Source organism: Sturnira hondurensis, unplaced genomic scaffold, assembly GCF_014824575.4.
Source record: "Sturnira hondurensis isolate 20B ecotype Veracruz unplaced genomic scaffold, ASM1482457v3 Scaffold0016284, whole genome shotgun sequence".
In the NCBI taxonomy this organism is placed as follows: domain Eukaryota; kingdom Metazoa; phylum Chordata; class Mammalia; order Chiroptera; family Phyllostomidae; genus Sturnira; species Sturnira hondurensis.
The window spans coordinates 5257674-5285258 of NW_028088915.1; the positions used below are offsets into that span (position 1 = coordinate 5257674).

The window sequence follows — 27585 nt, forward strand, 5'->3', positions numbered from 1 at the left end:
AGGTTCTAAGGGTTTGATTTGTTTGTTTACTAATTAGCAAGAAAAAAAATAAAAGCTCCTTGTTGGTCTTTGCTTTCCAGTATGTTCTGTAACCTGCTAGCTGATCATGGACTGAGACCACTGGGGGTTGGGTCCTGGCTCCTCTTGTTAACTCTGTGTCCTTGCATAGGTAACTCTTCCTCTCTGTGTCTCGACTTCTTTCCTGCAAGATATTCAGTCAGTTGTGAGAAGAAAGCTATAGTACAAGGACAGAGCTTACGAGTATTTACAACGTGCCCACGGTTACTGTTTCTGTACACCCACCGAGTTATTCTCGGTGCAGTCACTGGGTCTTAGGAGAGCACGAGAGCTGCTTGGGTTCAGGAGAGAATAAAGCTGATTAAACCTGAGTGGAAAACAGAAGTTGATGTACCCGTCAACTCCTTTACATTGTCATTCAACTAAAAATAAGGTTCCCTGAAGAGCGATTTTTAAGGGAAACTGCTAAGACCTTCCTCCAATAAAATAAGTGGTATTTTACTTCTGATCAGTATAAAACTACTTTAGGGCAAAAATAAAATGTGTGGTGATGAATGTAGATGGGAACGACATTGCCAGCATTTCTTAAACGAAAGGAGTTTTTTTTCCATAGCAGTTTAATTGGACTCCAGAATATTTAAATAAGCAGTATTTCCTGCATGTGACAGGCATATTTGTAAATGTACAGAGGATTTAGTGATCCCTCCTGACTTCAAGAATAACATCACTCTTGATCCAGTCATTGTGAGGTGTGAATGATTCTCTAGAGCTTTTGCAAAGGCCAGAATGTATCTTTCAAACTGCAGTGAATTTTCCATTATCTCTCAGTAGATAATTGGTTTTGTGAATCATCTTCAGGGGCCAGGAACTTTCTGTGCTTAACGTAGAGAATGATGAGCTGGTGTTTGTGTAAATGAATGCATATTCTCTGACTGTATTCATAGCCCCATAGTAAATGGTCTAGAGGTGGTTAAATTTGTTTTTCACTGAGAATATCTGTACCTTTTCTCATGTACTAATTTGTACAGGCACACACAGTTCAGAAGGTCTGGGTACTGGCCTATTTGGAAATTCACTGGTGTGGAATTCTTTACTTATCACCAAAAACTGTATTTTTAGGAGTATCTAAATGACTTTGTTTGCCTTTTAGATCAGATGCAAATTCTTCAATCAATATTTAAAACCCAGCCTCCCTAATAAAATGTACTCTGCCACCTTCTCAGAATCCTCATCATTCTAAATCACGTGTTTTTCATAGTTCAAATTAAGATTCACCCCTGTAAATGCTTGGACTGCCATCATCAGAGTGATAATTTTTATATGTGAAAAGGAAAAATATTTGCTCTGGAATTTCTTCTAAGCTGTTTTTTGTCTTTTCCTTCTTTCTTTGATAAATGCAGTATTTTTGTGTGTGTGTGTGTGTGTTCTGTGCTTCATCTCACAGCCTACTGTGTGGTGCCTCAGTGGTTTTCTAATGAATGCTTGTATGAGTGATAGAACGTAGAGCTGGAATGGATGTCAGTCACCCAGTTCTTAAGTTTCTTCCACTTAACTCCATAAGTATTTATTGGGATCTTTCTTGGATAAACTGCATAATATCAATGACAGAGTTTAGCATTGACCAGAAAGTTTTGCACACACTGCATGACTCCCTGTAAGATCTCCAAAGGCTTTTTAAAGATCTCCAAAGGCCAGAGGATTCAATGGCAAGACCTTTGAGAAAATATTATGTTGTCTCTGTAGTAAAAAGTTTCTGACATCATTGTTCATGAATAACATAAGCATTAAAATAGGATAGTCATCATTATTATGTGTCTTTGCTCCTAAATTAAAAAAATTCCATTATTTTGACTTACCTTTGTAACTGGTGGGATTTCTAAATAGTAGGATTTTTCTTTCTTTGTCTTTTAAAAATGCATATTAAAAAGTTCCCTTAAGGAAGAGGATGTTAGTGCTGAGGATAAGGATACAGGAATGTGGTTTATAGTTTCCAAGATTATTTCTGTTATTTGAAATTCAAATTTAATAAGAAATTGTAGCTAGGTGTAGCTATTTGAGGCTAGAATATAAGTACCTGTGTTTGGATGCAGCTGCCTCTCAAAATACATGACTTCTTTTTCCAGTTTATTAAACAAGTGGGGTTAAGAGTTTTCACATAGTTTGGGCCCTGGCTGGTGTAGCTCAGTGGATTGAGTGCGGGCCTTCGAACCACAGGATCGTGGTTCGATTCCCAGTTAGGGCAGATGCCTGGGTTGCAGGCCAGTTGCCAGCAGGGGACTCACGAGAGGCAACCATACATCGATATTTCTCTCCTTCTCTCCTTCCCTTCCCCTCTAAGGATAAATACGTCTTAAAAAAATAATACTTAAAAAAAGAGTCTTCACATAGTTTGGAACTAAAACAGATATATTTCCACAAGTAAGATGTTTCTGTGCTGCTCTACTGGTGTAGCTCAGTGGATTGAGTGCAGGCCTGAGAATCAAAGGATCATGGTTCGATTCCCAGGCAGGGCACATGCCTGGGTTGCAGGCCAGTTCCCAGCAGGGGACGCACGAGACTCAACCATACATTGACATTTCTCTCCCTTTTTCCTTCCCTTACCCTCTAAAGATAAATAAATAAAATCTTAAAAAAAGAAGAAGTTTCTGTGCTTGCAACGGAAACTTGGTAGAAATAATTTAAGATCTTGGAAATCTGAGCCATGATTGACAGAGGGAAGTTTCTTCCTAATCTTTGCTCACTTAGCATTATTTTTAAATTGTTTTAAAATATTTTAATATCATTAGGACAAAATATTGTCAACAATATCTATACTGTTTATTTATTTTTTAAGATTTTATTTATTTTTTTAGAGAGGAAAAGGGAGGGAGAAAGAGAAACATCAATGTGTGGTTGCTTTTTGTGCACCCCTTACTGGGGACCTGGCCTGCACCCCAGGCATGTGCCCTGACTGGGAATTGAACTGGCTACCCTTTGGTTTGCAGGCCAGCACTCAATCCACTGAGCCACGCCAGCGAGGGCTATCTATACTGTTCAAAACTTTTAATGTCATTAATATTTTATTTTCATCCCACCTATGGCCATGTGTTACTTTGATGTGAAAGGTGTTTTTTATGGATGAGCAGAGAAGGAGGGACATTCAGGGGTTGACCAAACGAGTGCCCAGATGCTCTAGGAAAGAAGGAAGAGAGCGTGCGGTTTCTGCACAAGTGATACCTCCTAGCCCAGAGATACCGTTGGATGCAGAATTGTCAATTACAAGAGTTTATAATATAGTCTGCAGCCCTGAAAGGAGATTACCTAAGAAGCAAATTGCTATCCCAAGCCTTTATGCTTTATTTCAAAGGAAGGCAGCTATTACCTGGTCCCACTAGACAACTTAGAATAAAATAACATGGCAGTTAAAAGACAGCTATTAGTGCAGGATTCCTGGGGGCCTCAGAGTTTTCAGCACAGCATTGGGAGCTGTGATTGGAAGGCCTTTCTCCAGGGCTTGGAGCACAGATCTAAGATAGTTGTAGATTTGGCCAAAGGTTTCAAGTCAGTGGTCAAGGTCAAACTGAAAACCTGAGATGTAGAGAGTTTCTGGGGGTCATGGGGTCAACCCTACTACAGTCAGGACACACAAAAACACAAAGGGGAAGCCAACAGGAGAACAGGCAGGAGACGGAAATTGCAAGGACAGCTCTGGTGATGGAGGCACGTACAAGTTTTCTGTTATTGGTGAACCACATCTCAAGAATGTGTAGCCTTGTAGCTGTGAGTGGTGAGAGGGAACTTCCGCTGCAGCAGAGAAGGGAACAGAAGAACATCTGTGAAAACATTACATTCATCTGGGCAGTTGATTAGAGTTAGAAATGTATCATTAGTACATGAGGACATTTCTGTATTGTGAAAAAGTATAATGACGGCTTAAGCATGTTGAGTATATTCAGACAAAGTTTTATTACATTATAATTGTATAATAATTTGTCTTTTCAGAGGGTTAAAGGGGTTTTGTGCTTAAAAGAGAAAAAATATCTGCAAAATCCACTAAATGTGCTTCAATTTCCACTGATAGTGAGATATTGGGAGGCACTGATGTCTGGTAGGAACGTGAACTTTCAACTTTTTAATTCAGAAGTTAGTGGGTCATTTTCAATATACTAATTTGGTCTTCAACACCGGTGATTTCTGGCTTTACCTTGGCAATGAGGTTGATGTGTATTAATATGCATTAAACTCTCTATGCTGTTTCTTTTTTCACTTGTTTTCTGGACCCAGCTTCCCCTTTAAAAATAAATGCTCCAGTTTTCAATCAAAATCATCTCCTGCAGCTAAGAATAATATTTCCTTGTATTTCTCCTTATGTGTAAAATTTTTATAGTGGTGACCGTAAGTTCTTAAGGAATTGATAAAGGTTTGAGAGTGGGCCAGTTCTTTCAGTGAGTTTCCGTCATAGGAGTCATTGCACTTCGACCACATCCCTTCTCATTCTGGATGTGGTGCTATCTGCTTCAGCCACACCCAACACTTTTGGTTACGAGGCCCTTGCAGACTGCTGTGGCGACAGAAGAAATGAGAGGGTCCTTGTGGGTCTGTAGGCAGTCACATTCTGTACCTTCTTGGTAAGGCAGCGGAGTGGTGGAGAACGGTGTAAGCCATTCCTGTTCTCCAGTCTTCTGGTGCACCCGCTGCACTGGCAGGCTTTTGCTAGGGGAGCAGGCACAGCCTGGCGGGGCTCTTACAGTCATCAGATGTAGAATGCATCGTTGAATTAATGAAAGAGCCACTTTAGATTTGCAGATAAAAGAAAGTGGGCGATCCCCAGGTATTTTGGTACATCTCACCCAATTGATGTACTTGGAAGGAGAGGGATTTATTTGCAGCTATTATTTCCTCAGGGGCAGTCTTCAATACATTCATTTATTTGGCCACCACTGTTTGTACAGACTGAGTTATGAGGTGACCTCCATCTCACCAAGATAAATCCTGGTATCAGAGTCCAACCAGCTTCATCTAATGCTGTATAGCTGAAGTGGGTATTGAAATTTGTTTTCTTGAAAAAGCAAGAAAGCCACATAAGGTGGCTGGAAGTGGGTTATAAAACTGCCAGACACCTATTCAGCTGGAGGTGTCGCTCATCTTTATTGAGCAAGAGTGAGGGTCTGATTGTCTGCAGGGCTGTTTTGGACCCTCGTGTGCACACATCTCCAAGATCATCAACTCGCCACCAGTGACTGGTACGCCATGTGCTCTTAACACAGGGGACACAGAGACAAGCGGTGTCACCCACGAGGTACTCACTGAAGCCCTGTGAAGTAAGCCCAGTGGCCAGAGGCCACGTCTTCTGAAGACGCTCCTGCTGTGTTTCAGATGACTGATTGCCTCCATTAGTTGGCTGTGCTCCGTTTACAGTGCCGAACAAGATCAAAGCAGGGCAACATGAATTTTTTTTGCTTCGTGTAAATTTAAGCATGACCACAAAGGCTTGTTTCCTCTCTCTTGGAAAAGCAATTTAGCTTGCAGAAAAATAATTAAATCCACAGTATCTTGTAATGATTAGAAATTTGAAACGGGGAGGGTTAATTATTTCAATCTGATTTTGGTTGCCCAATTAAATGTTCAAGGGTAGCATTCAGACAGTCACTGAGTTAATTTACAATACCGGCACATTGAATATTTGTACCCTTTTCCCTGCAGGATCATGCAGATTTACGAAGCCATTTCTTCACAGTTGGGATGAAGCTAGAAACAGTGAATATGATTGAGCCCTTTCATATCTGTCCTGCATCAGTGACCAAGGTGAGCTTCCTTCCCTTGCTCCTCGCCTCAGCCTCCAGGGGGGATCAGATCAGTCTTTCTTCTCAAAGCCAGCCAGATGAAATATGCTTGCACAAGGATATGCCGCTCCGCCAAGCAAACCGAAGGTGGATTGCCTTCTCCCCGTCCAGTGCTATTTGAGGCTCTCTCTGTCACTAGTAGCATAGAGTGAGTCTAATCAGATGTTCCCTCTTGTGATGGATGGGTAAGTTTCACTTGTCTTCCAACAGCACACTATGTGGACACTCGTGTCCGTGAGGGACTGCATGGCTGTGAATTTGCAGTGCGCTTGTTCCTCCTGCCTGATAGTAGTTAATATGATCTATTTATATTTCAGAAATACCTGAAAGTAGTGAAAAGCAAATTCCCAGTGCCTGCCTGTCAGCCTCCTTCCTTGTAAACATCTGCTTTTATTGACTACAGGAAAAAGTCATGCTTCTGAGATTTGTAGATTGAAAATGAAAGTACTTTTTCATGTGAAGTGATTTTTATTATGGTCTGATAGGCTTTTACGATTATAATTTCCCTTCTCTGTCAAAGAAATCTCAATGAAGCCAGCTATGGTAGTGTCTGGAGTATGTGTTTTTACCTTAAGTATGTGTTATAAATGGTGGAAGAAACTGACAAACTTAGCTCTTAAACTAATGTCTGTTTTAGTTAATGGCCTTTGACGAATTTCATGGGAAATGTAGTTAATGGCTCAAAAGTCAATTCCATGGATTCAAACCCAAGTCTCATGATTCCCAGCAAAGTAATGTTTAATGCTTTAATTCCTTGGGGGCATAATGTTTTAGTCTAAACAAATAACTTTGCAGATAAATCCCAACCAGTTTTGCTAGTTACTAGCTTAGTAAGTTACTTATATTTTAAGAACCTTAGTTTTTATACCTATCCAGTAGGTGCTATATTGTCCACTTCATGTTATTGAAAGAAGTGAGGGATCATGTACGAAGTGGCTGGCACACTGTGTGGCACCCGTGGATCCTCAGTAAAATGTGAACTACGTTCACCCAAACCTGTGGCCCCATTTATGAGTACTGTAATTGTCCCAGTTACCTTCCCGGAAAAAAGCATTCCACAGGCGTCTGGGGGTCCAAGGGAACTATTGAGTTGTCTTACCTTGTTAGCTGGTGAAACATAATACCTGATTGTTTTAGAACTGAATTTTAAGTTTGTTTCTTACTGAGTGCCGTGGTGGTTAATGGAAGGTACACATCACCCATTTTAGCAAAGGCCAATTCTCCAACTGGAATCAAAAGTCCAGTGAATCGTTCAACACAGTGTATTTTCAACATACCCACAAATGAGAGAAAGGAAGTGTGTCATTTTCCCTTTAAAGCCATGCATGGTGCTGAGTTTTCCATGGGCTTACTGGGCATACACAACTTGCATAATGCAAATATTATTGTGTGAAGGGGATGATGAAGGCAGACTGCAGTGATTTGGGATGTCAGTCATTCTTCAGCTAAAAGGAATGCTTTCCTGATCCAACAGGATACCTCTAATTGTACATTTATTGTCATCTTTTATTTGCCTTGCTATTTTGGGAACATTTACCCCCAGTGCTGATAAGACTGTATTTGAATCCTATGGAGAAATAAATGGTCTATCTTGAAATCTGTGATCCAAAAGGAAGGGATAAGAAATTCGTATTTTGATTTGGAATTATTCGAGAAACTTGATTGTGTATCTGCTGTGGACTTCTGTATTTCATTATCGCAGGCAGCTCAAAGAAAGGACTACTTTGTGCATTGTTTTTTTCTGAGAGTCTTGATCAATGAAGTACTTTTCCAAAGAAATAGTCACATAATTAATATAAAGAAATCAGCTGGGTCTATTTGTTCTTTCTCTCCCTAACACAAGAATATATTTGACCTTGGAAGTAAAAGCAAAGATGTTTCTTTGATGTTACTTCACGTGGAAGAGTGACTCAACTTGTGGTTGGGGTGTGAGCATACGTGTCCTCAGTGGCCCCGGTAACTGTCACATGCCTGAGACACCCCAGAAGCAAGATGGAGCCGGACTTTTCAACCAGAGGCCAATGATGTGAAGCGTGTGATCTCCAGATGTGTGGTCCTGGAATGTGATCCTTTTGGGTATCACAGAATGATTTCTAAATTTTATAAAGTTGAAGACATTTTAAAAAGTTAATTTCATTTTAATTTCCCCTTTCCTAAAAAGACTGAATGTGTTAATGAAGTGATGAGTGCTTTAAAGTTATTCGAATCGTACTCTTTTAACATTTATGATTTGTTAAAATTTGACAAGTATAGTAGTGACAATATATTACAGAACATGGAAAATGGTTATGATAATGAAATGTCTTTTTTCCTGAAATATTTTTTCTCTAATGAACATAAATTATTTCTGCAACTGTTACAGTAATTTATTTAAAGAATAACTACATATGAGAAAAATATTGATTTCTGCTTTGAGTGATCATCTCAGGGTTGAAATGCAGGCTGTCACGTTCGTACACCATCCATTAAAAACCTCTTTATTTGAAACGCCCTCAGGTTTCTTTATCGTGCATTCTGGTTGGTGCACATTTGTGGAAAACTAAAGAGTGAAATCTCGTTGAAACCCGACCAGAATTTCCCTTTGTTCGAGCAGCAGGTGATATAGTGATGCCAGCCACCCATTTATCAGGATATATATTGCACCTTGTCCTCATTCTAAGAGGCTGTGGTGTCAGCTTGCACTTGGAATTCATGTTTTTTAAAGCCAAACAGAGATGCAGATGTGCTTAGCCTTTCAGGGGTGGACTCTCCTATTTTGTGCTTTTAAGTACTTTTCTATGTATCTATATATACATATACATACATACATATACATATATACATATATATGTGTATATAGATATAAATAACACTAGGATGTGACCTACTAATTATAATTAGTTTGAGCCCGAATGTCTTTGTCTTGTTGTGAGACTTCCACTGGCTACAGTAGTTTGGTTTCCACAATAAAGCACTTTGCTCCCTAAATAAATTTTCTTGGAGCTAGGGGTGGGAGGATATTTTTTTCTGATTTTTAAGATTCATTTTCATTTTTGTATTTCTCTCTCTTTGTTCCAAAGATAAAATACTGAAATCATTCTTTATTACCCCTTTACCCTATTGGCTGTGTGTTGTGTAATGCATGAACTTGGATGAGCACCTCTCCAGGTTCAGCATTCATCTATGTGTAGCAAAGTATCAGAATAATCTCCATGTAGAAGGTATTTGTAAGTAAATGTGTTTCTCTGAACCCTGGAAAAATGCCTGAGAATATAATGCACTATGCTGATATTACTCATCATAATGAAACTTTCATTTTTATTTTCCTTGGGGCTTTTCTTTTCTCTTGATGGCATAACTGTTGAAGAAATAAATAACATTAAAGCAAATAGACAAGAAAACAGATATGCGTGTAGCAAATCCAGTATTAAATGACCAGCCCTGATATAGTAGAATTATATTTTTGGTGTTCCAAAACAATGACATATTGACAGATGATGGTGCTGATGAAAATATCATCTGTGTGGAATATATCACATTGTTTAGAATAAAGTATACTGGAATTAGAAGTCTTGGGTTCTGTTTCTGTTTCTGTTAGCTCTGAGCTGCAAGGTCTTGGGCAAGTTGGTTAAATGCTGCAGACTGTAGTTCAAGACCTGCGTGTTTTCCAGATGGACCAATGTTTTTGAATCATTTAGCTTTCCTCTGAAGCAATAAGTAAATAAATATAGTGTGTTACATGTAAAACGAAAAGGAGAGAGAGGCATCAGGGAAGGTGTAATTTTACATAGGGTTGTCAGGGGAAGCCTTCCTGGGAGGGTGATGTGTGATCCTTTGCAAAACTCAGGCAGCAGAATTCTAACTATTTACTGGAATTAACATCAAGCAGAACTGAAGTGAGTTGACTCTTCTGCGTATCTCTGAACTAGATTGCTTTCAGAAAGTACTTTGTAAGTGAAGGAACCAGGAATCAGAGCTTAGGAAGAGTGTTAAGGCTTCCTAAGAAAGAGTGGCTGATTTCCATTGGGTGGGGAAAGTGCTGCTCACCCTCTGCCCCCCCCCCCCACCACATGTGTTTTACATACTTGGTTCTTAAAGTCTGTCCTGCTTTTCACTGCGGGGTTCGCCTGATTTTTGTATCCTGCTTTTTCCGCCAGCACATCTTGTTCCTATTGCTTCGTGGACTTCTTTTCCCCCTTATATCCAGTGGATGATTATCCACTTTCTGTGTACAAGGTATTTTCTCTGCATGGTGGGAATACCTTGATGAGGGACGAAGAGGCCACAGTCCTCAAAGCCCTCGGGATCTGTTGGGGGAGACAGCTGTGGTGTCAGTCCACAGCGGGGCAGATAGGAGGATTTTCAGTTCAGAGATATGAGCCTGGTGATTTGGGGGCACAGAACAAGGCCCCTGTGTCCCCTTGGAATGGTTGGGAAAATGTCCCAGCAGCAGTGACTTTCAGGATGGGCCTTAGATAAGACACTGCGAGTTGACAGACTGACAGTGGAGTGGGCTGTTAGACTGTGAGAGCTCCAGCTAAGGGCAGGTCTGGTGGGAACGATTTCCTCTTGGGCTGGAGGGTGGGGCAGTGGGGCAGTAACAAGATGAGTGATTCCTGAGACTAGAGGAGACGAGGAATCTCTGGGCCAGACCTCGGAGGTCCTCGAACGACCTGGTGTGAGAACTTGCATCGCTGCTGTGGACGTGGAGAAACCAGTCAGACCTTTCAGGGCCCATCCTGGCTTTTCCCCGGCCAAGGTTTGTCCGTCTTCGGCAGTTTGTTCGTCCTTCAGCTCTGACTGTTGGTTTACATGTCACTCTCTCTCTCCAGTATATTCTTGTTTACTTTTCATCAATGTGACCACAGTGATCAACTCTAACTTGCAGCAAGCGGATCAGTGTAGTAATGCACATTGGAATGCCAGTTTGTGGTCATACCACTTTGATGTAATATATTGATTGCGTTTGGAAGCTGTGCCAGTATTTCATTACTAGCCCGATATGTAATTCCAGGGAATTTACCATTGCCTGTGTTGGTTTTCTCTTTCAGGTTTTTAATAATCATTTTTTTCAAGTGACCATTGATGACCTAAGACCAGAACCTAGTAAAATCTCAATGCTGTGCCATGCGGATTCTTTGGGGATTTTACCAGTACAGTGGTGCCTTAAAAATGGAGTCAATCTCACACCTCCCAAAGGTTTGTGTTCTGTGAAAATGTGCAGGGTTTGGGTGATTTGGGAGGGTGTCAAATTGTCTCTAAAGAAAGTTATACTGTAAATAATTCAGAAGTGGAAAAATAGTGTGTTTCATGGTTAGCTTCCTGCAGGAGTCAGTTACAGCTCCCTTCCATGGTGGGTCACATGATCTTGAGCTTCTCAGTCCACCTCTGTAAAGTGTGGTCCCCTTCGGTGATCAAACTGATCTGCGGCTTTGCCGCTGCTGGGGATGATAGCGGGTGCAGTGTTGCTAAGCGACTGAGGTTAAACCCTTGAGAGTGTCCATGAAGTGGCTTTGAAAAATGCAGTAAAGTTTTGATAAATCATTTCTTCATATTTGTATTTACAATAAATTAAAATCTCCTGAGAGCCCAGTTGCTCCCAGATATTCAATAATTTGATGCTGTAATACATTAATTAAATCGGGAACCAGGTTACACTAAAATAATTGTTACATTGAGAACCATGTACCACACTGTAAGTTTGATAACATGATTTGTTGTCCCTTAGGTCTAAGGTTTAGTCAGGGAAGAAAGCAGCGAGGCAAAAGGAGAGAAGATGGGGAGAAAATAAAGGGAATAATGGAAGAGAAAATCAGAAGAGATTAGAAAAGTAAACTCACAGAGGGATTTTGACAGATAACCACAAATAATACAGGGGTTTTGTGATAACCTTTCAGCTCACCAGGGTCTGGTTTGCATGTCCTGTTAAGCATACTGGGAGATAACTGACACCCACAGGATAAGTTCCAGTTTTCCCCGTGGCCGTCATGTAGTCTGTGCCAGCTGTAGCTTGTGTTACTCCCAGCTTCTCCATGGCATGCCTGTACTCCACTGACATGGGTGTCTTAAGCTTTTATCCTCACTTCTCCTCCGTGCTCATCCCCGTGGAGGAGGTGCTTTTGGGTATTTCTGTTTCATCCGTTGATTCTTCTTGTGCAGGTTGTGCAGTAATGGGATGAGGTCTAATTAGCACACGGCGAACTTACGTAACACTGTTTGTGTTGTTTTAAGTGCCTAACTCATTTGATCCTCAAAGCGCGGACTGCCCTCTGAGGAAATGTAGTTACAGAGAGTTTATGTAACCGGCCCAGAGCCACTCATGAAGAGTGATGGGGCAGGAGGCCTGGCCCTCCTGTTCCCCGTGGTGGTGAGAGGACTCCCGAGTATGATGCTTAGGCTGCTGCCTCCGTTTCGGCGCTCAAATGACTGGCCAAATCCCTGTGCTTCAGATTTCAGGGCCGTCAAAGTGGGATACCTGTGGCATTCCACAGGTACTTGGCAAAAGTCTAATGAAATATATGGTGACAGAAGATGATTTGACTTTGGGTGGTGAGCACCCAACGCAATATACAGATCATGTATCTTAGGAATGTACACTTGAAACCTATGTAATCGTGGTAACCAATGTCACCCTGACACATTTAATTAAAAAAAGAAAAAATGCCTAAGTATTTTTATAATCCCTTAAAGTGACTCCACAGGTTTTACATGATAAAATCTATATGGTGGTAGTAAGAGAAGTCTGTTACTCTTGTGAATTTTAGCCTTAGCTCACTAGTAGAGTTTGAACCCCCTCGGGCCACCTCGGTTTCTTTTTAACGGCTATGACCAGACTGCGCAGATGGGCTTCATGTCATTGAAGGAAGTTTTTTTCTAGTATCTAAAATGTTCCTTAATTGAAGTCTGCAAATTTGTAGTTAGTAATAAAATCTATTTAAGAATTTTTTTAAAAAATGGTTGGATATTTCCTTACATAATGAAAAAAAGGAAAAGTATTAATATGTGCATTTTGGCTGCTTGATTATTTCATTATGGTAGAAGTTTAATGTTCACCAGCATTTTTAGAATTTTTGAATGTACTCGTGAATTGAAACTCTTAAAAATATTTTTTAGAAAAGAGATTTTTGGCATTGCTTGAATATTTACTAGGAACATGCGTGTGCTTGTTTAGACAATTGCATTCCATGATGTTAAGAAAATTGTTGTATGTTAGTGTACTGAACTCTAAAAATGTGCAATGAAATGACTGTACAAATATATTTAGAATATTAAATGTTTTACTATATTAAGCTTTTTCATACCTAACATTTAGTGGCATTTACTTTTTCTTCTCTGCCACTCAAGTGTTTGTGATATTTTATGAAATAAAACTGTGTTCATGAGGTTTCCAAACTATTTCTTCTATTGAAAATGAAGCCTATCTGTTGCAAAATCACCAAAAAGAAAATTTCTCCATAAATATTATATATTAGATGATAGTGGTTAGTACCTTCCAGTAAGAAAATCTGAGTGATAACTCCCCCCATTTTCTTTAACAAAGCATCCAAGAACTGATCAGTATCATTAGTCAAGGATCCACTGGCAATCTGTAAGGGTTGTGTTTGGGCCACCAGGTTGTTTTCTTGAAATAGTAGAGATTTTATTGATAAACCAGTAAGAAAAAGACCAGCAACTTACAGAAAAAGATTTCCAAATATCAACAGATAGTTCACAGTTGAAAGTAAACACTAGGATTCTTAGGCAAACTCATCACAATAAGAGAAATGCAAGTTGAAACCCCACTGAGACAGCATGTATTTATAAGATGAAGTAGACATTCAAAAGAGCAGGAATAGAAATTATGCTTTGATGAACATGTGGACAAACAAGAATTCTCAGATTTGCTGGTGAGAATGCAGGTAGGAGCAAACAGTATCCAAGGCATTTTGGCAGATTTTACTAAAATTATAAATGGATTTTACTCATTGACTCAGCAGTTTTATTTCTGGAAATTTCTCTTAAAGATACACTATACAGATAATATGCCCAAAAGTTTGTTCTTTGCAGCAGGATGTATAATACCAAAACACTGGGAAAAATCCGAGTGCCTATCTGTGTGGGTGAAATAGATTTCAGACCCTGTATAATGAAAACTGCGCAGTTGTTAAGAAGAATGGGGAGTCTCTGTGTGTTGATACGGGAAGTGCTCAAGATACACTGTGATAAAGATCAGCAGGTTATCGTGAGATGCCTTTTTGTTAGAAAAGAGTTAAATGAGAATATGTATTAGTGTTTGATCACATTTCTGTAAAGAAACTCAGAAAGGTTATATAAAAACTAATAAAACAGAGTTTTCTGTGGGGGCTCAGAGTATGGCGGTGGCAAGCAGGGCAGATGGAAGTGAGGATAGAGTGAGCCTTTGAACAGAATATTTTAAAAATATTTTTATTTTTCTCTTTGGTTTAAACTAATTTATTACCTATTAAAAATAAACATCTATTATTAAAAGCAGAGGGTTTTTATAACTAAGGGGGATCTTAAAGATTATCTCATCAGCTGTAATCATTTTGGAGCCTCAGTTGTATTGAAGTTTTCAAGTCCTGAAGTAGAGGTTGGTTTAAAACCCCATCTTAATATCCCAAGTACAGTGGTTTTATTGTTGTTGTTGTTCAAGTACAGTTTTCTCCATTTTCCCCCCACCCCTGTCTCCACCCCAGCCATCCCCACCTCCCACCCTCGATCCTACCTCCCCTTGGTTTTGTCCATGTTTCCTTTATACATGTTCCTGAAAACCCTTCCCTCCTTCACCCCCAGTATTCCCTCCTTGGTCCCCTTTGGTTATAGTCAGTTTGTTCTTCATTTCAATGTCTCTGGCTGTGTTTTACCTGCTTGTTTATTTTGTTGATTAGGCTCCACTTATAGGTGAGATCATACAGTATTTGCCTTTCACTACCTTGTGTATTTCATTCAGCATAATGCTCTCCAGTTCCATCCATGCTGTCACAAAGGGTAGGAGTTCTTTCTTTCTTTCTGCTGTGTAGTATTCAATTGTGTAAATTCACCATAATTTTTAAAAAGATTTTATTTATTTATCTATAGAGGGGAAGGGAAGGAGAGAGGGAGATAAATATCAGTGTATGGTTGCCTCTCATGTGTTACTGCTAGGAACTGGCCTGCAACCCAGGCATGTGCCCTGACTGGGAATCAAACCACGATCCTTTGGTTCACAGGCCTGTGCTCAATCCACTGAGCTATACCAGCCAGGGCTGTACCATAATTTTTTGATCCATTCATGTACTGATGAGCACTTAGTGCTTTTTAAAAAATAACCAAATCCATACTTTACTGCTGTTGTTTCTCACCGGAGTCTTCACAAAAGCCATTCTCAGGAGTTCTGAGGCACTTTGGTGGCCTTGCTGGGGGTTAGCTGATGTCAGTTGACCATGACTTTTCCATGACTGAAATGGTTAGATGTCAGAGCATTTGGAGAATTTCAATTCTCGGCTATAATTTTCCAAGTGTTTGCAGATAAAACAAAGTCATGACTTCATTTATTGAGCTCCCTTACCATGTTGTGAGAGTGGAATATGTTTATTTTTGTAATTAAAATGAATTACAGTTTAGAGGAGGTGGTGGTGATTTCCCTAATGGTGATTTGATGGTTTTCTTTTGAGGTAATTTGTTACATGTCTTACGTGTCACACCAGGGCTGGGAACCATGCTGTAGAGTTTCTTCAGACACCATCCCTTGCTTTATTACTGTATGAAAGTATACACTGTCTTTAAAATAAATTTGTTATTCTTAACTTAAATTTTGAGTTTTATAACGAGAGTATGTCAGATTTATTATACATGCTGAGAGGTGTTTAGATGTTTTCTTGTGTGTATGTTTTCCATGAGCGTAACACATTATTTAGATTTCTGTTAGAAGTATAAACACTGCTTTACAATTACGTGTTACCCAATGGCAGAGTGGCACCCATTCATTCTCTAGTCAGTGGGAAGCAGCTGACGATGAAATAAAAGACAACAAGTAGTCTAGGAGATGTGCGGAAATATAGACCCTTACTTACATGGTTTGGACTCCTGCTTTTTAAAAAGTCTGTCCCCAGGCTTTGGGGACAAGCAGTGTAAGCTGGAATGGGGAGGGATTTTTCCAGTGTTGTCTTTGTGTGAGCAGATGTTCTTCTGCTAGGCCGGGCCCAGAGCCACGGGGGCTTTACCCCATTAGTGTAAACCCAGTAAACAGCAGTTCAGTGTGCAAGGCACCAAAAGCCATCAAACAGATAGATAAATCAACTGGGCAAAAAGTGTATAGGGTATCAACCATGACCTGCTATTCTGACACTATTTCACTAACGTCCATGGCATGTAACGTCCAAGATTAGTTCTAGAGATAGCGGAGAAACATCCCACTCAGGAGGGTCTTTGTAGAAAATGTGTAGCCTATAATTTTTGTTGTAAGACATCTGAGTGAAGGCTGAAGTAAATCGCTTATTTTAGTTCTTTGTCTCTACTAGGTTGACACATAAACTGTGAACACAGTTTAGGAAGTCAGGGTGTATTTTAATTATTACCAAGATGCAACGTAGTGGACCCTGATTCGTATTCCCTTTTCCTAGACACTCCCTGATGAACTCAGTTCATTTTTTTTTAATCTACTGTATTTCCTACATACTGAAGGGGGCAGAAAATAAACACGTACTCATGGACCTGCCACCTTGATAGACCAGCTGCTAGTGTTTTGCCCTATTTGATTCAGATTTTTAAAAAAGAAAATAAAGTATTATGGATATAATCAAAGGCCGAGTCATCCTTGACCCCATATCTAGTCCACCATGAATCCTGTCAACATTTTCGGGATCTGACCATGCCTCATCATGACTACCCTGGTCCAGGTCTCCTTTAAATCTCCCTTGGGTTCCTTGCAGTAGCTTTCTGCTTTCCTCTGTTTACTCCCAATACAGCAGTTAGACTGATCTTGTTAAAATGTCACTCACACTCGTCCCTTCTCTGTCTGCTCACATCTCGCTCAGTGGCCAAGGCCCTGTTATAAGGACAGCCTGCAATACCCACCAGTTCCCTGTCTGGCCTGTCTCGAAGACGCCTCCAGCCAGCTCCATCACACCGGCCTCCTTGGCCTTCCTGGAACGTGGCACATGTCCCCTCTGTACTACGGGATTGGCCTTCACTGTTCCTTCTGCTTGGCACACTCTTCCCCTTCCTCTGTCCTGACTCAGGCATGGGATTTTGAGGTGCTCTATTTGGGCTGTCCTGTTTAACACCGATCGCAAATCGCCATCCCCAGTGATTTTACCGTCTTCCTTACCTGGCTTTCCTGAACTTTTGTATCATGTAAAATGCAAATAAGTAATATATATGTTACTGCTTTGTCTTTTAAAAAAATCAGTCTCCACTGAAATGAAAGATCTGTGAGAGCAGGGGTTTCTCTTGTTCTCTGTTCTTCCCCAGTAACTAGAATAATGCCTGGCTCTTGGTAAACATCCGCTGAGTGTTGAATGGATTAAAGTCTTGCTCCCATTCTGTCCCCATTCCTTCCTCTCTCCTTAACCCTTTAGACTCATCTGATACCTAAAGACCTTGTGCTTTACTGTGTGGCTACTTTAGTTTCTGAATCTAATTCGGCATCAGTCTCTCATTTTTATTACAATCACCATACAGTAGGTTTTATTTTGATATATACAATAAATGGTATCATGCGATATATCTTTATTTAACTTTTATTTATTAGCATGTCTTCATATTTTTTATGTTGGTGCATGTAGATTGTTTATTTTGCTTGCTTTGTGAATGTAGTATAATTTTTGACATCCACATCTCCTTGCTAGACATTTTAGGTATTTTCATAGACAGCACTCAAATGGACATCTTTTTACATGTTCCCAAGTGTGTGAGGTCCTTTTGGGGATTTACTTAAATGTGGAACTGCTGGCACTCCCTACATGTTGCCAAATGCTCACCACGTTGTACCAGTTTATATTTTCAGCAGTAGGGTCTGAACGTTCCCGGCCTGCATTATCTTTACTACTGTGCGATACTGTCACGCTGGTTGGACATTGCCACTCTGATGGGAGTGAAGCGGGTCTCGCTGTTTCACTCGGGTGCCCGACTACTGGTGCAGCTGAGCAGGCCACCCTGTGCTTGTCAGCAACTTGTATTTCCTTTGAGTGGCAGTTACATGTTTTGTTGTTTTTAAAATTATATAGGTATTTATGTAGTCTAATGTGAATTGTCTCGCAGCAATGCACTTCACAAATACTAGTCTGTGGCTTGTCTTTTTTCCTTTTTTAATGGTGTTTTATGTTCTGTTGAAGTATTAAGTTTTAATTTAATTATAAATTATAATATAGTCAGAATCCATCCTTTTTTAAATATATATATATATTTTTTAAATTTTTTTTAAGATTTTATTTATTTATTTATCTTTAGAGGGGAAGGAGAGGGAGAGAAACATCAATGTATGGTTGCCTTTTGTGCGTCCCTGCTGGGAGTTGGCCTGCAAGGAACTGGCCTGCAACCCAGGCATGTGCCCTGACTGGGAATCGAACCGCGATCCCCTGGTTCGCAGGCCCGCGCTCAATCCACTGAGCTACACCAGCCAGGCTTTTTTTAAATATATTTTGATTATGGTATTATAGTTGTCCCATTTCCCCCCCCCCCTCATTCCCCTCCACCTTGAGCACCCCTTCCCACCCACATTCCCCCACTTTAGTTCGTGTCCGTGTGTCGTAAGTTCTTTAGCTTCTACCTTTCCCACACTACTCTTGCCCTCCCCTGTCTGTTTTCTCCCCACCATCTACGCTACTTATTCTCTGTACCTTCTCCTCCTCCCACTCCCCTGTTGCTAACCCTCCATGTGATCTCCATTTCTGTGGTTCTGTTCCTGTTCTAGTTGTTTGCTTAGTTTGTTTTTATTTTAGGTATGGTTGTTAATAACTGAGTTTGCTGTCTTTTTACTGTTAATATTTTTATCTTCTTTTTCTTAGATAAATCCCTTTAACATTTCATAGAATAAGGGCTTGGTGATGATGAACTCCTTGAACTTGACCTTATCAGGGAAGCACTTTATCTACCCTTCCATTCTAAATGAAAGCTTTGCTGGATTGAGCAATCTTGGATGTAGGCCCTTGCCTTTCATGACTTGGAATACTTCTTTCCAGCCCCTTCTCACCTGTAAGGTCTCTTTTGAGGAATCAGCTGACAGCCTGATGGAAACTCCTTTGTAGGTGACTCTTCCCTTATCTCTTGCTGTTTCTAGGATTCTCTCTTTCATTTTAATCTTGGGTAATGTAATTATGATGTGCCTTCATGTGTTCCTCTTTGGGTCCACCTTCTTTGGGACTCTCTGAGCTTCCTGGACTTCCTGGAAGTCTATTTCCTTTGCCAGATTGGGGAAGTTCTTTATTATTAGTTCAAATAAGTTTTCCATCTTTCTTTATGAGTTGTTTGCATGTCTTCTTTTTTTTAATTTTAATTGTTTTTTTCATGTCTTTGGATGGCCTTACCACGGATGCTCTTCTGTATTTTTTTAATGTATTCTTTTTTTAAAAGATTTTATTTATTTATCTTTAGAGAGGAAGGGAAGGAGAGAAGAAGAGAAATATCAATGTATGGTTGCCTCTCGTGGGTCCCCTGCTCGGAACTGGCCTGCAACCCAGGCATGTGCCCTGACTGGGAATCGAACCGTGATCGTGTGGTTCACAGTCCCACGCTCAATCCACTGAGCTACACCAGCCAGGGCGTCTGTATTTTCTTTAAAAGTCTTGCAGTTTTGTTTTTCATATTTAGTTTTTAATACTTGGAATTTTTGTATGTCCTGAGGACAGAAAATTTTAACTTTTTTGCTTGAATTGAATTGGATTTTCAGATTCACCAATTGTCTCAGTATCATCCGCTGAATAGTGTACTGTGTCTTCTCTGGTTTATGATCCACCAGTGGCCCACGTCCAGTCCCTTCGCATGTGTGCACCTTGTCCTGTCCGTAGTCACTCTGCCTCATCAGTCTGTTTGTCCATCCCTACACAAATACCTCACTTTTAAAAAATGATTTTACTTTATAATAAGTCTTGATAGCTATTAGGTAAATCCCTCCACTTTTTCTTTCTTTCCAAATTGTCTTGGTTATTACCATGCCTGAATGTTACAGTGTTTGTATGGGTCTAAATGAGGTCCATTGGATTTTAATTGACATTGGATTTATAGGTTAATTTAGAAAAATTGATATCTTATTACTGTTTTCTAACTTTCGATCTTTTGCTAGAATTCTGCTTTTGCAATTGGCAGTCCCTCTTCTGGCACACCCTCCCCCCCACGGTCCGGGTGGCACACAGTTTGCTTCCACAATACCTGCTGTTCACCGTCTCGTTAAGGCCGTCCTCAGTGCAGCCCTCCAGTCTCTCATCTGCTTCCTCTTCATGGCACTTGTGATCCTCCGACTTTTTGTATTTGTGTTATTATCTGTCTCCACTCACTGAAATGTAAGCTCTGTGAAAGTTAGGATTTTTGTCGGTTTTGCTCATCATTTCTGTATCTCTAGTATTAGGACCCTTCTCAGCATACAGCATGCACTTACTAAATATTTCTAAATGGACATCTAAATGAACAAATGGCTGGGTTAGAGAAGCAGATACCCTCTTAAAAACGTTGACACATGTTGCCAGATTGGCGTCTGCAGTGGTTCTTTCAGGTACGGGACAACCAGCCATGCGTAGGAGTGTCTGCCCCCCAGCAGTCATTACAGCACTGGGGTCACATTGGTTTCCGTTTTGTCAGTCAAGGAGATGGCAAGCATGGTATTCTTCTGCTGTTTTTATTTTTTATTTGGACTGTACCTTTTGAGACCCCTGAAAATAATAATAAGCAGTCATTTCTCATGATTTTTAAAAACTATATCCAATTTCATATCCGCATGACTTTTCATGGGCTTGAATAAGTTTTATATAATTTGCTATATTTGGAGACACAGTGACCCCCCATATTATCAATAATAATGCCATTGCATCTTAGTACATAATACTTTTTTTGGTCTTCAGGGTTGTTTTTATGGGATAAATTCCTAGAAAGGAAATTGTGTCAAAGTCCATGAACATGTTAACTCCCAAATTGCTTTTTAAAAGATTTGTCCACTAACACCGCCAATAGCAGTGTTTGGAAGTGGAGCTGTGTTTGGAAGTGGAGCTGTTTTATGTCAATTAATTTGTATCACATGGATATGGGTCATTGACCTGTTCCTTTCTGGACCTGTAACAGTTGGAACTTTATTCAGAATAAACACTAATAAAAGCTGAAATAAGTCTAGTGGTTGTGGCTCAACAGTCTCCTATGGCAGCTTGTTGCAAATTTTAATAGCCCAAGGGGGGGTTGATTTTTTAAAATTTTCTTTTCCCCTCTGCTATTTCCCTCTCTTCCAGGTTTAAAACATGTTTTTGTGGCTGCAGTTAAGCCTTAGAACTTCTTGTTCTGTCTTTGTTGATTAATGAATATAAGTGACCCCTGTTGTCTCTATTATACAAGGCACAGCAATTTGTTTTTATGTAGCAGTTATTTTCTGAGCTGTCACAAAACTGCCTTACAAAGAGAGCTCATTATCAGCATGAAGGAAACGAATTTTAAGTGAATAAAGGTCCCTAGGAGAAGGAGGAGGAAGAAAAGTCTTGGCTGTTCAGACGTTCAGGGGGAGGAGAGAGTCCTAGGGCAGAATGACTAGTTGTTGCTGACGTGCTCAGCAAGACTCGGTTTTCTCTTGAAATCATCAGATTAAAAATGGCTTCCCATAGACAGTCTTGAACACTGGATAGAGAGGATTGAATGTTAGTCTGAGAAACTGTGGAGCATGACATTTTATGGAGTGGGCTGAAGCCCTTTGGAGGTTGCTGATTGTGGACTTGATTATAGAAAACCCTGCTGAAGGCTGTCTGTAGAAGTAGAGGGGACTTCTAAGTTGAAAAGTTTGATCGGAACAAACAATGACCATAAAGAACCTAAATTTCATATTAGAACATAGTTTACTATTCATTGGTCGTTTTTCCCCCTTATTTTTTTCCCCGTCCCTTGTGATGCGGATGATATTTTCTCACAAAAGTAACGAAGGAAGTAGCAGAAGTCCGGGGAAGAGATATGGACCAGGAGGAGACCTTGATTAACTGTGGGCTGGCCACACCCCTAACCAAATCGGGTCCTCCTGTTGCTGTGAGCCGTCTTGCCTTCAGCTGTTCGATGGGGAGCTCCACTAGGGAATGCCTTGTTACATAACCTCTGTCGACCCCTCTGCACTTTTCTCATAGGAGGAGAAAAGGCCACTAATGACAGGGGCAAGGGAAGAATCCTAAGCAGCAGCAGTAAGCTGTTAGTGCCGGCTGCTCTGAATCATGGAGTGCAGCAGCCAGAGGAGACTCGAAAGATCTTGTTTTGTGAATTAGCAGATAGAGTCTGTTGCACAGAAGACTTCTGCCTTGGTTCACCTAGGGCCTAGTAGGACTGGCTCTAGAATCAGTCCTACCTTGTGGTTCAGTAGGCTCTGTACTGTCAGATAACTTCTCACCAGTTTGAGGTGTCTTTTGGTGAATTCTCCTATTCTTATGCATTAATGTGAGTGTTCGGTCCCAGACAGTTTCAGACAGACTAATACTCTTAAAGTGGCAGGTTATAGTAATTGTACAGAAACTTGCATTACCTCATTTAAAACACATTTTGTTTTGCTTATGACTATTTGGGAGAAAGTGGGTTGGTTCCTTCCAGAAACCTGTGATGCAAGATCATCTGGCTAGAGGGACGGCTCTGGAGAGAGTGGTGTTGGGCGTGGTGGCAGGAGGTGGAAGACGTGCAAGGCCTCTTCAGAACTGGCTGGAAAGCGTACATAACATCTCAGAACTCTGAGACGTCTTCTCTTCTTTTTGGAAAGAAATGAGGGATTGTCCGTCTTTATAGAAGGAGACGGGTGTCTTACGCAGAAGGGGTTACCTGTGCTGCTGACGGGTGGCAGGATCAAGGCTCGGTCCCTGGGCCAGAGGGGACAGCCGCTTTCTTGGACAATCCCCCCATCGTAAGAAAAGTTGGTTAAATCGAGCTTACTTAATGAAAGGAAGATTGTTTTGTGCTTGTGAGTACAGATGGAGGTAGGAGGCAACTGGTGTCTTGAGTTTCTTTGATAAAGGATTTCTGTAGTTACTCTGCAACTGGTGGGATTCAGTGACTAGAGTCCCCACGGGAACTGCATTTGAGGGCGCAGGGTTATGAACATTGTGGAGGAAAATAAAGTTCCCCAGTTTCTTTGGCATCTAACATACAGTTGTGTGTATGTTACATAAACCAAACAATAACGAGAGAGCACTAAGTGAGGAGTGTAGTGACATTTGGTACAGTTTCAGTGAATCCTAATAGCTACTGTGTTCTTCATTTCCATCACCATCCTTTTTTCACAGAGAGCACAAATACTCATATAATGTATTTTCCTGTCTAGCTTAAGCCATACACTCTATGTCATTCTTATAATTTAGAACTATTTTCTTCTCTCACCTTCTCCCATGTCTTGTGGTGGTTATGATGGGTATGTATTGTATAATTGCACCTTCCCTCTCAAATGAAATGAATAAAGACAGAAAAAACCCATTTTGGTAAGATCTGTATTTAATTAAATTTAGTATATAAGGTCCGTCCAGAAGGTATCCAGCTATGTAATATGAAAAATAGAGACATTGACTGAAGAAGTTACCAGATACAGGAAATATTGTACCTAAGACAATGATGCCTCAGTCTGCCTCCGAGTAGGCCCCTTGTCACCGCACACAGTTCTCCCAGTCGCCATCAGCTGCCCTGTCGTATTTTCCTGAATCTCATCAATGATCTGGAATCTCTTCCCTTTCAAAGGTGATTTTAGTTTTCGGGAAAGCCAGAAGTGACAGGCCACCAAATTTAGGCTGTAGTGGGGCTGAGTCACCTGGGTGATTTGATGTTTCACCAAACAGCTCTGCAGGAGACTGATGCATGAGTGGGCGTGTTGTTGTGATGAAGCTGCCAATCACCAGCTGTCCATAGCTGTGGCCTTCTGAAGCATCCAAACATTTTCCACGGAGGAATGTTTGAGCTTAACACAAAATTTGATGCAGATTTGTTGCTCTACTTGCTTAGTCATCTTGAATGCGATGTCCACACAGTACACATGCTCACTCAGTGGCGTCTGTTACCCCCACTGACTAGGACAGTGAAGCCATCATTGTTCATGCATGTGCATTCCGGTCCATTCTCCTTGGCTGCCAGGTTACATTGATGTCATGCAAACCATTCTCATTACATTAACATTGGCTGGACTTTTCCCAGAGAGACCTTGTATATGAATAGTTGTTTCTTAAACCCCTCCCTCAGTATCTTCTGTTCTTCCCCAAAGCAGATCTGCCCATCGCCATGCACTGATGTCGGTAAATTCCACCTTCTTCCCTGATTGGGGCACCATGTTATGATAATAGGGTGTACCTTATTTGTATGTAGTACTTCACATTTTTCAAAATATTTTATTTGCCCCTCGTAAAATCTGATGTGCTGTCAGGCTTAAGAAAGGGCTCCACCTTTGGGGGGCTTATCCTTGTACCCCCTAGTATTGTCATTACTAACACACCATACAGCTGTTCGTTTCTCTGAGTTTAGCTCGACTCACGCTCTCCCTCGGTGTTCTGTCCCACACAGGGTGCTCTGGCCAGGACTTTGACTGGGCAGACTATCACAAGCAGCATGGAACAGAAGAAGCCCCTCCTTTCTGCTTCAAAAATGTAAGATGTTTGTTTCTTGTTATTCCTTTTATCATAGGTGTTGCTTACTATAAATGTTGCCAATTGTTTTCTATTTATTGAGCAAGATTAGAATGCTAGTGTGTTCTACAAGATCCTAAAACTTTTGTAGTTTTTGAAAAGTTCTTTTTTCAAGCTTGTATATTAGAGTAATTCTGAGATGTAGTAAATTGACTACTGAATGTATAATGGCTTGAACATGTTATAAATTTACTTCTTACTTAGGGAAGGAAGGGTCCAGGATGTTTCTGACTACCTGGTGATTCTTCCCATTGTGGTGAGCCTTAGGCTAGATACGTTTTGGTGAACAAATAGGGAATGAGATCCAGGAGAAGACAGTCTTAGTTCTAAGCGCTATAGCTTAGTGATTGACACATACTGTTCTGCTCAGTTTTCATTGGTGAGAACCAGTCACTCGGCTACCCCAGGCCGTGAGTGAGGCTGGGCTGTGCCCTGGCTGGCCTGTTCCTCAGCATGATTTCATACTGTGGAAGGAGGAGGATAAACTTGGGCCGACAGCTAGCCACCTGGGCCACCAGTGGTTATGCGCTTGCTACAGAGTGTGATATTGATAAATCTGTCAATAAGAGATTCTTTCTACTTGTGGGATCATCTTAAAATATTTATTTGTAATTTTTTGTCTTGGATTACTTCAGTAGGATGCTAGTCCAACAATTTTGTACTTTGCTTTGCTTGTTTTAAGCCCCTAACGTGTTCAAATAGACGTTACTAACATAGTAATAGGATTTTTTGTGACAAATAAAATAGCAATGCGTGTGTTTGTGTGTATGTGTGTGTACTTGTTTAGTTGTAGGAGTTGGTTGTATTAAGTGAGTAGTTCATAAATTATTCATTTAAACTTCATCAACCCTAGGAACTATAAAAAGGGACCTAGGTTATTATCTCTGATTTAAGAATGAGGCATAAATGTATAGTCTAGCGTGTTGAACATGCATTTAGTGGCGATAGGTTGATAGGTAATCTTTATGCTAGAATAAAAGTCTTCCAGCTGGGGATTGCTAATACTACTATTCAAAGCTCTCTCAAATCAAAGACTTGTTTTCTAGACTTAGGTTACTATTGCTGCTGATTCACTGCAACCCCACCTACCATTTGTTCTGCAGGGTAACAGAATAGGAGAACTGAGAGGAGGAAAGGGTTGACTTCATAGAGAGAAACTCAATACTGAGCATAAGCTAAAAATGGATTTTGGAGAATTACGTAGGTTGATTACTAGGTCAACTTGTACTCCTAAATGCAGAAACGAGCCAGAGGCAGAGTGGAAACCAACGCTTTACAATTGCTGAATGGCATTGGGTGGCAAGGCCTTTGCACAAAGGCAGCTCTTCTGGCGCTTTGAGAGGCCCGTATGGCGGGGGTTTAGGGGGTGTGAACGGGGGCAGCTGCGTGACTGTACCGTTGTGGGGACAGCAGCTGCTTAGCACTGAAGGCATATGAAGTCCAGGGCAGTCTTATTAAGCTTTTTACTCTGTTGAATTCACTTATGACAGAATCTCCTGGCGTTACGGCCTTTCATTTTGGATCATAGAAACACGTCATCACCTCCCCAAGCCCCTTTACTTTGTGTTTTCTACCTGACGAGAAGAAAAATCTTTCCCTGATTCTTTAACTTTGGAAAGAAAACTCTCGTATCTCCCCTAGTTCTGTATTTAAGGGCCCGTTTCTTCTGCGACAGCATAGTTCCAGCAAAGCGTCTTTTTAACTGAGTGCTGCTCCCATTCAGCCAGCTGTTGTCAAAATGGATTTTATTTTAATAGTGGAGTAAGTAGCCACATCCCCAAGTGACCTCTGAGCTTCTAGGATTTAACTACCTAGATTAAATCTGTTCTGATAAAAAACGCTGGCGTTTTCATTAGGGATGCACTTGTTACAGATGTGCCCCTTTGTTTCTGGCTTTTTGTTTATTTAACCGACAGGATTGTTATCTGCCTGTTGACGTGTGCCTTGCGTCACTGGTACTTTACTGGATTTTATTAGCTTGCTACAGTGCTCTTTAAAGGAATGCTTATTATGAATTCTCTTTTAATCACCAATCTTGTGTGTATCACAGGAGAGGTAGTTTGGAAGTGGATGCATGGAAAACATTTCCCTGAGGATGTTTAACAACCACAGGCAGTTCTGAAATAGATTGACACAGCCAAATGCTTAGTGAAATAAACTCACAGGTAACAGTGTTGCCATTGATCCTTTATAAATTACCCCTAAGCAGTGAGTTGAAACTAAAGTAGGTCATGTGGTTGTAGCTTTCCCTTATTATAATAGGATGAAATGCATTATAACTTAGAGGCCTTTCAGGCAGCCTATTGAGCTATATCATCAGAAAGAAGCTCAGTACATGACATGTGTGGATACATTCGATGACGTGCAGGAAAGCGGCCTGCCTGGAGTAGCTTTCATTCGTATTTCCAAAGAAACATAAAGGAACAGAGCAAATTGATTTCTCAGCATACATTGGATAATTCTGTTCTATTACATAGAGATAGACTTTCATTTTAACTTAATGTATATAAAAAGACATGTAAGTGTGAATTACCTTGGTTTCCTTCTGTGAGTAACAAAGAGATATAATCTGTTACCTATAGGCACTTATCTCTGTCTATATATTTCAGAATAGACGTATTCATATAGTATTGTGATGTCCGGTTAAAATTTAGAGTAGTGGGTAATTTTGGAAATTTTTATATTGTATTTATTTAGGAGGGAGTAATGGCTAAGCTCATAGTGAACTGACCCTCGCACAGATGGCAATCGAACAGTGGGAAGAATAAAAGCACCTCCCTGAGGGGTGTGGAGAGTGAAACAAAGCAGGCAGATTCCAGAGGGGAGCAGGTGTTTAGAAGAAAGGAAGACCATGGGAGGATCATCCTCAAATTTTTAGACAAGTGGACTGACGTTAGCCACAGTTGACAACTTATGGGGTGACTAAAACACTGATATAAAATCTATAATCTTTTTGGGCATATGAA

The 27585-nt window shown here is 40.5% G+C and overlaps 1 protein-coding gene across 9 annotated transcripts in view; it reads left to right on the plus strand.

Annotated features, from left to right (window-relative positions):
* Positions 1 to 27585, plus strand: part of SFMBT2 (Scm like with four mbt domains 2) — a 213687-nt gene that overhangs the window by 128426 nt on the left and 57676 nt on the right. For all 9 annotated transcript variants that reach the window (XM_037065974.1, XM_037065977.1, XM_037065973.1 and 6 more), the window contains 3 exons: positions 5701 to 5802; positions 10871 to 11018; positions 24498 to 24580. In XM_037065974.1, coding sequence (XP_036921869.1) covers positions 5701 to 5802; positions 10871 to 11018; positions 24498 to 24580 — 333 coding nt within the window. The remainder of the gene's footprint in view (positions 1 to 5700; positions 5803 to 10870; positions 11019 to 24497; positions 24581 to 27585) is intronic.